At 53.7% G+C, this 9,150-nt stretch overlaps 1 protein-coding gene across 1 annotated transcript; it reads left to right on the forward strand.

The window, feature by feature from the left end:
* Positions 1-390: 390 nt before the first annotated feature.
* LOC127680372 (coiled-coil-helix-coiled-coil-helix domain-containing protein 10, mitochondrial-like) lies at positions 391-851 on the forward strand. The gene has a single exon (XM_052175844.1). It carries the CDS (start codon positions 391-393, stop codon positions 841-843), a length of 453 nt encoding a protein of 150 aa, XP_052031804.1. The 3' UTR covers positions 844-851.
* Positions 852-9,150: the final 8,299 nt, after the last annotated feature.

Consider the following 9,150-nt stretch of genomic DNA (forward strand, 5'->3'; position numbering starts at 1 on the left):
CTGAAGAAGCCAAAAGAGGGCATCAGATCCTCTGGTACTGTATTTTCAGATGGTTGTGAGCCACTATGTGTGGGTGCTGAGAATTGAACTTGGGTCCTCTGGAAGAGCAGTCAATGCTTTTAACTGCTGAGCCATCTTGTCAGCCCCTGCTTCTATAAAAACACGTTTGTGTCTACCTGTTAGGCACAGAGTTTCTAATCTAGGGGTCATAGTTTACAGAGGGTTAAAGCCCTATGTCAAAAATTTATTTAAATTTCAAGATAGGCTGGGTAGATAGCTCAACTGGAAAAATGCTTGCGTTACAAACAGAAGGTCCTGAGTTTGAGGCCCAGAACCCACTTTTAAAAACAAAACAAAGACTTTCCCCACACCAAGTGGCTGCCACAGTTCATGCATCTTACTCAGTTCCAACTTGATCCCACCACTGTCACGCCTCAGGGAGGCCGCAGTGCGGCTGCCCGGCCGCCCAGCTGTCCAGGCCCCCCTCCTGCACACCCACCACCCTCAGCAGCCACCCCAGAACCTACCACTTTGGGCCAGCCGGATCCTATGGCTCAGATGGCATCCGCCGCAGGCGCAGCCGTGGACTCAGCCATAGAGCACGTCATGGGTAGCGCCCTGACCAGCGCCTTCAGTAAGGGAAGCTCAGAGCCTGCCCAGCCTGCCGTCCAGCAGACCCCTGCCAATCCCGCCTCTCACCCACTGCAGATGGGGCCCTGCTCCTATGAGATCAAGCAGTTCCTGGACTGCTCCATCACTCAGAGCGACCAAACCTTATGTGAGGGCTTCAGCGAGGCCCTCAAACAGTGCAAATACAATCACAGTCTGAGCTCCCTGCCCTGAAGAGGCTGTGGGCTGGCTCATTGCCTAATCCTCACCTACAGAGTGATGGAGAGATGGTCCTTGTGCCTGCGAGTAAGGAAGGACAGTTCTCACACCACAGACTAACAGGAGACACAAATGTTTAATTAAAGAGGTTACTTTAGACCACAAACAAAACAAAACAAGTCATGGTAGTGAGTGCTTGTAATTCCTGAGTTGGGGTGGCAGAAATAAGTGTATCTAGCTGGGTGTGGTGGCACATGCCTATAATCCTAGCACTCTGGGAGGCAGAGGCAGGCAGATTTCTGAGTTTGAGGCCAGCCTGGTCTACAGAGTGAGTTCCAGGACAGCCAGGGCTATACAGAGAAACCCTGTCTCGAAAAATACCAAATCCAAAAAACCAAAAAAAAAAAAAAAAAAAAAAAGAAAGAAATAAAGAAAGAATGAAAGAAAGGAAGGGACGAAGGAAGGAACGAAGGAAGGAAAAAAGAAAAAGAAAATGAAAAAAAAAAAGAAATAAGTGGATCTCTGGGGTTCGCTGGCCAGCCAGCCAAACCTACTTGTTAAACTCCAGGACAGTAAGAGACACACACCCTGGACAAAAAGTGGATAGTGTCTAAAGAAGAACGCCAGAGACAGTCTTCTGCCATTACATGTGTGTGCACACATGTGCACGAGTACCCCCACATACATGTTCTCTCACACATAATCTGAAGACAGTGATGGAGGGGCAGTGCAAGAATGAGGTCTTCCTGTGTGTGTGAATGACTGCAGAGGTCACATTCCCAGCGAGTTGGCTTAGAGAGCCTTTATTAGTGGTTTGAATAGCCATTATCCTTATTAATTACTGGATTGGTGTTCTCTATTTGAGGTAACCCTGTTTGATTAATTAGTAGGTTCCAGGACGAAAACCCCATCATGTTCTTTCTGGTTTTGTTTGAAAAATCTAAACTTTAATAATGTATTTAGCATGTATGGGGGCACGGGATGGTGCACACAGGCACTGTGGTGCTTGCGCTTGTGCGGAGGTCAGAGCAACTTGGGAGAATTAGTTATTGTCTCCTTCTATGGTGTGGGTTTTGGGGATGCAGCTCAGTCGTCAGGTTTGTCAGCAGGCAACCTTACCTGCTGAGCCACCTCACCAACCCTTAGGTTCTCAGTTTGAAAACACAGCTCTTTGGTAACAGAAAAGAAGAAAAGCTGTATACTAAATGACCATGTTCACCGTAAAACGCCTTCCAGCGTACAAAATGCATCTTAGAACTGACAGAGCACGGAGGTGCCTTTTAGCATCCTACATGATGACTGTTCTTCCGCTCCATGGGAAATGAGACATTTCTCTCAGTTCTGCAAAGTGTTCCTGGACCAACTTTCTCTCTTACTCTCTCTGACATCTACTCTTGGCTGAATAAATGCTGGTCCGGGAGTTCTCTGCGGCCTCAGGACGTGACTGAAGGGGCCTCGTGGTGAATGAAGTGGTCTCGTGGGCAGAAAGTTGGCCGGTTCATCGCACTAGACTGCTTGGTTTCCCGCGGGAGAAGGGTTCTCCGGGTCCCCCTTTGTCATTTATGCAATGTAGCACCTTAAAAGATCTCCTTGGGGAATGGGTGTGGGCTTGGCCCCAGGTTCCAGCTCATATTAGGGTCCATGTCTTCTACTTACCGTGCCTCAGTTTGTCCGTTCCCTCAGGGAGAGGAGACGGTGACCCCAAAGGAATACAGAGAAATCGGAGTCATTCTTGGGAACCTTGACTCAGAACATCTCCCAAGGTCTGTCCCTGGTGGACTGTCTCTCAAGGCTTTCAAGCCCACCTCTCACCACCTTAAGTTTTCAATACCAGACAAGGTAGAGGATGTTGCTCGCCCTCTACCATAACTTGGAGCGCCCGAGGCAGCTTGCCCTGAACATCCACTGGGAAAAGCAGAATTCAGAGCCGGCCCCTCCCCCATCTCCTCAGCCCCTCCTTCTGCGGCTTCCCCACGCGGCCCCCTCCCCCCCATTACAGCATCGCTCTGGGCGCCAAGACGGATTCCAGCCAGGGACTGCTGCAGTCAGCTCTCCGCGCTTCTGCAGCCTGTGTCCTGGCTCTGCAGCTTCGCGCTGTGCTTCGGACAGTTCCCTTTCCCTCCTCTACCCCACCCCCGCCATGGCACAGCCCCTGGCTCGGGGCCCAGAGGTGGGCGGGCACAGTGGGCACGGGTGGGGCCCCCAGCTAAGACGGCAGGTATAGCGGGGTTCTCCCTGCACACTGGGGATTGCCTCCGCTGGCGGACAGTGGGTGAGGGACGCCTGTCAGACACTCGGAGGCCAGGCACAGCGCCCCGCCCTGGCAGGGGTGGGGCAGAAGGGACTGGAGCGGGGAAGGGGGACTCCTAGAGCCCAGGCCAAGAGCTTAGGTCGCGGTACAGACCCTGGAAACTAAGGACAGTAGCCTAAGAGGACGTGCCTGCGAGGGGGAGGCTGTGTGTGACATTCAGGGTGTGACTGCCTCGGTGAGGCTGCCGTGTGTCTCCCCAGCTGCCCGCGCTCTGGGCTTGGGTCCCGGTGCCCAGGTCTGCTGTGCGCGGTCGTGACACCGAATGTGCTGGTTCCTGGGTCTTCGGTGCACACCGACCCGGGAGACCACATTCGCAATCCCGAGCTGGGCCTCCCCGGCGCTGTCGCTCAGAGACGCGGGCGCTCCTCCGGGACCGCGGCGGCCGCCCGCCGGCTGCGACCTCGGTCCTCGCGGGGCCGCTGCGGGGGCGGGGAGCGCGGGCCCCCTCCCTGTCGCGGGCTCCTGGCTCGGCCGCCCTGCGCGGGGGCGGGGGCGGGGGCGGAGCGCGCGGGCGGGATCCCCCCGCCTCCCCGTCCTGGTCCCCGGGAAATCCAGCCTCCGTGGCTTGGCCGCCTCCGGCTCCCGCGCCCGCGGCCGCTCAGCACTCGCTCGGGGATCCGCAGCCGGCGCGGCCCCTCCGCCGGGGGCTCCGCAGTGCCGGGTCCGGGAGCCCGCACTCGCTCCCGCAGCCGCAGCGCCCCCGGCCTGGGCTGCCGGCACCATGTAACCCCGGCCGGAGCCCGACCGGGCCAGGTAAGCAACCCGGAGGGGTGGGGACCGGGCCGCGCTTGCCGCGCCCTCTGCAGCGCCCCCCAGGCTCGGTCCCGCTGCAGCCCCGGCGCCGCCCACGCCCGGGGGGCTCCAGCGGCCTGGGCTCGGGCCCGAGATGGGGGGGAGGGGCTGGGCCTCTGCGGCCGCCCCCCGGCCTCACCCTGGGCCTGGAGGCCAGCGTGACTGACCCCGGAGACGGGTTGGGGACCACGCGCTCCGCAGACGCGCTGTCCCGGCCGGGGCCGCGGGAGGCCGGCCAGCGCCCGCCCAGGCTTTGCCCGGCTGGAATGGAAGCTTGGATCTGGGAGGGAGTAGCCTGCTGACTGTGGGGGGAAGTCGTGGTGTTGGGGAGATCCGGAGAGAAGTTTCCTCTGCAGGTGTGTGAGCGTGCGTGTGATGAGGCTGTCGCCGTGTAGGTCTGTGGGTGACTGAGTGTAATGCAGTGAGCGTGCAGGGTGTTAACCGTCCATGAATCTGTCGACATATGTGTGGTTGAGTGTGTGCTGCTCTGTGTGGCTGTGTATGTAGGTGTCTGAGTGTGTATGAATGGACGTGCGTGTGCATGTGCATGTGCGACTATCTCTGTGAATGGGTCTGTGTATGTGTACTGTGTGACTGTGTGGGAATATATTCAAGCAGGGTTCATCCGCACCTGGGCTTTGCCCCGCCCCCATTCCTGGTGGGACTCAGCACCAAGATCATACTTTTCCCAGGTCAGACCGCCCAGTCCCTCCAGGGTCTCCTTATCCTGGACCTAGATAAGAGCACTCTGCACCTTCATCTACTTCCTGGGGCACCCTCTTTGAGGCCACTGGTATCTTTCCCAAATGCTGGGTCCCTGCTGGTAGTGAGCCTAAGGCTGTTTACCTGTGTATGGGGATACTTGGGGGGGGGGCGGGGTGAAGAGTGCTAGGAGCTTGTGTTATTTCAGTGATCCAAAGTCCCTTTAGAGTGAGACGCTGAGGAGGCTAGGAGGAAGATCTACCTTGCTAGTCACTGGAGCAGGTGGCTTTCTCCCAAATCTCCAAGTTCTGGGTCATTGGTTTAGCTCACGGTTCAGGTGGCTCTGTACTTGAAGTAGTAATAGAAGAACGTACCTGCATTAGTCTAGGACTTTTGAAAAAAAATGTTCCTCTTATTTCTTCTTGTTTCTCTAACTGCCTTGGAAGCAGGTTGGGATGCTGTCAGGTTAAACCATATGAAACTGACAGTACTGAACTTTTTTTTTAAAACCTGCAAAAACAGCCATTCCACATGGTTCAGTCTAATATGATGCCAATTTGCAAAAGAGGATGTTGAGGCTTGGGAAGTGCATTGCATTTCCCACAATCACACATTGTCAGACAGTGGTAGAGAAACATTCTCACCCAGGTCTTCCATTGACCCAAGGAACCCAGCTAGGCCACAGTTAGAGAGTAGTACTTTCTAGTGTGTTTCCTCTGACACTGGATCACTGCCCTCCACTTCTGTCCACTATCCCCTGAGTGTGTGGGGGTCTACTTCTGTACCCAGCTGTCAGTGCCTAAAAGAGAGAGATGAGGGAGAAAAGAGGAGGGAGGGGAGGGAGAGCTTCGTGAGTTGGCAGTGAATCAGGGTCTAAAAAGAGAGCTGGGAGGGCTAGGGTGGCAGGTGTTTCTAAAAGGAACGTGAATACAGGATGAACAGCGTCAAATGCAGCCCCCGCTCTCCCCCCCACTGCCCCACTGATCTGGCAGGCAGTGCCCACTGCATGTTGTGCCAGGGGGCTCCCATCCAAGGAATGAGCTTGCATGAAGCTATAGAATGACAGGCAGAGGAAGAACCCTTACAGTTGGCTTGCTCCAACCTCTTAATTACAAATTGGGGATCTGAAAGAGAGGGGACCTACTCAAGGTCACACAAGGAACCTGTGGATTCCTAGACTAGTGTCCCCACAGGCAATTTCCTAACCTTCACATTCTATCCCCCAAATTCCCCACCTTGCTCAGAGCCGAATGTGCAGGCGGGTAGGGGAAATGAAGACTCATCATGTCTAAGGCTGTCAATCCATCAACCTGGGACTCTGCTCTGAATAGAGGAGGCTACAGGTATTCCTGGGGTGGGGATGCCTGGCAGGCCCACCATAGAGGAAGGTCGTGGCCTTGGCTTAGTTCCAGCTGGCTACCAGCGGGCCCTGCTCGAGGCCCAACTTCAGACTTCCTTCTTTCTTGATGCCTGCTTCCATCAGCTGCCTGACATTTAGCATCTCTTGCAGCTGATGTTGGTGCTTTTCTTCACCCCACACGGTTTCTGATGCATTTTGCCTCTAACTGGGCTGACAGGTTTTGTTGTTGTTGTTGTTGTTTGTTTTTGTTTTTTAAAACAATTGGTCTTCTGCTGGATAGAGAAACTTCTGAGTCTTGCCTGATTGAAAAGTGTGTATAGCTGCCTGAACCCTCTCTGGCCCAGTCTTCCAGGAGTTTAGAGCAAATGGTAAACATAATTGGCCTCATTTTTACTGGGGAGGAGACTGAAGTTGAATGAGGGGCTTTCTGTTTGGTTTCAGGTGACTGAAATTAAGGTGTGTGTGTGTGTGTGTGTGTGTGTTGGAAGAGGGTATAATCATGACTCTTTTATTGAGACAAGCTATAGAGACTTTCCCAGTGTCTTCCCATCCCCATGGTCAAGAAGCCTTCTCAGACTGATTTTACTCCCACTTGGGGGAGTCAAAGCTTTGTTTCTCTGTGGGGGGTTGGAAGAGCAGCTGTGTACCCTCCACTCCGCAAGCATCTTGTCTCAATTCCCTCTTTCTCTGCCCCCCTTCAGTCTGAAGGCTGCTGGCTCAGCGGGCCTCCTGCCGTCTGGGGAGTCTGGGTTTGAGCTGGGGTGAGGCGGTGGCACCATCGTTATGGTAACGAGCTGCCAGCTCATCGTTGCTAATAACTTGTCAGGCCCCTGGGCTCTGTGCAGCATCCTTTGCCATTAGTCCTTCTTCCCATGTTACAGACAGAAAAAGTGAGGCTTAGGAAGGAGGGGCCTGGGAAGAAGAGAGTCTGAGAAGGCTGGACCGCCTTTGCCCTGGCTTTCTTTGCTGGAGAGTCATGGGGAAAGAGGTGAGGTGGCTTGGGGGCTGAGTTACAAATGTGGTCACACAGGTTTGATTTCTTGTGTTGTTAATGTGTGATTAGATTCATGCTTTCATAAACTTGTGGTACATGCTAGCTGACATGTTCATGTGCATATATACAACAACCCACAGGCAAGCACATTCCAAGCATCCGAGCACACTTGTGTATGAATACTGCCTCTCCCATCTGCACATAAGGCACCCAAGAAATCTGGGTTTGTGGGGGTGTCCAGGTATGTGGGTGGGGATCTGATCTTTTTCTGATGCAGCTTCAAAGTATCTTGTTAACAAAGGGACAGAATGGTCCCAGGGTTTTTCTTCCTTCCAGTTCAGGGCTCAGTATGGGACTGTGCTGGGGGTGGTACAGGGAATCTAAGCTCTCAGACCTCCAGGTCTTCTGCCTCTGTGCCCTTTGAGCTCAGGTAGCCCCTGCCCCCCACCCCCACCCCGCTCTCTGTTCTTTCTCATCCTCTCCTCTTCCTGTGTGTAAATATTAAAGAGCTGAGCCTGCAGGGCTGATGTAGACATGGGGAGAGAATGAAATTAAAAAGGATTCCCTCGCCCCCATCCCAACACCCCCGCCTTGCAGTCCCCCGCTCCTGTTTCTTCCCCTGTCTCTTCCCCTCACTCAGTGGTTCCACATGCCTCTCCTCCCCCCAGTCCAGATGGGAGCTGGCTCCTTCAGAAAGGGGGTTCAGGACAGGGTGTGGGGAGCTACCTCTCTCTTCCTCCTCACAGCACATCTGCCTACAGGGCTGAGAGCCCCCACGTGAGTATTTATTTTATTTTGGGGTGGTGGTTCAGAAGGAGAATGCTTTTTAGAACCAGCTGTGAGTGGTATTGAGAGGCTCAAGACTGAAAGGAGGTGGGTGGGGTCCTATCTCTAGGCTTCTTCAGGGAAGCTCCGGGTCTGGATTTCTTGTCTCTTCAGGGAAGGGAGGGGTGGAGGGGTGTGAGGTGTGCCAGGGGATGGGAGCAAAGGTGGGAGTTTTATGGTCAGAGGGATTTCATTGGGTAAGCTTCTTTCTCGCTCTCTGGGTTTTGGAATCCCTCTGGCAGAGTGGCTGTGGGAACTGTCCCCAGTGCTGAATGGTACTCGGCGGAGAATTGGTCCTTTGGAGCTGTCCCGGGTGCTGAGAGGGTTTTGCGCCATTGACGGAAAGGTGCCCGGGCACTGAGTGGTACTGAGGGTTCACTAGAAGAATTCTCCCAAGTGACCCACTTTTCAAGGGCAGAGTCCCTGGATAGAATTATAAATTCTGAGGTCATTCTTATGAATTCAGGCCTCACAGTTGTTAGTAGCATTTGGCAAAAGGACTTTCGTTTCCCTATTTGAGCTCTTGCCAAAACCAGTTAGTGTGGGGCTAGGAAGGGGCAATACAATTGTGACTGTGAGCTTTATTCTTTTGAGATCGTATTAGTACAACAAACTTATGGACCCTGGGTGAGTCCATAAGTTTTCCTTTGGGTCCCAGAAATTCAGACTCAAGACATTCAGAGTTTGAGTCTGGCAGGGTAGACTATAGTGGATGGGGCTCAGGATAATTGGCCACTTGGTGCCAACCTGCTAACCATAACTTTAGATTTGAGAAGAGGAGCCCTAAAATATTCTGCAAGTCTGTTTGTGCTCTGCCCATCCCCAGCCCTGGCTCAAAGCATCATTTGGGAGAGACTTTTGTTGGGGAGGAAGATTTCTCAGCAAAGGATTCAAGGAGTGGGTGGGGTTGTTCAGTGCCATGGAGAAGAGAAGGAGGAGGCTACTGGAGACAGGGCAGCAGGGAAAAGGAAGATCTGGGGGAGTAAGAAAAATATTCAAATGGAAGGAGGAGTTCTGGGTTTCAACACTCATCTCCTCTGGATAGCTTTTCCCCTACTGACCTGCGGTCAGGGTCATGTGAAATATCTGGGTTCTTCTGCTTTGCCTTTGTAACCACGGAAGGGATAGAGCAAGGAGTTATTTCTCCAGGTCCCGTTCCTTGTCATCCCAGGGGGAAGAAAGCCAAATGTCAGGACATGCAGATGAGAGTGTGTGTGGGAAACAACAGGCAGGAGGGGCTGATGGCAGCTCACCTCCCAAGAGCACAATCAAATATTCAAATGGGATCCTTCTGAGTGGGAGGGGCAGGGAATGGTTTCCAGATGACTCTGGGAAGCC

This window comes from Apodemus sylvaticus, chromosome 3 (genome assembly GCF_947179515.1).
Source record: "Apodemus sylvaticus chromosome 3, mApoSyl1.1, whole genome shotgun sequence".
NCBI classification, from domain to species: domain Eukaryota; kingdom Metazoa; phylum Chordata; class Mammalia; order Rodentia; family Muridae; genus Apodemus; species Apodemus sylvaticus.

Excerpts from the sequence above, each read along its gene's own strand:
- LOC127680372 (XM_052175844.1), top strand. The coding sequence starts at position 391 with ATGCATCTTACTCAGTTCCAACTTGATCCCACCACTGTCACGCCTCAG.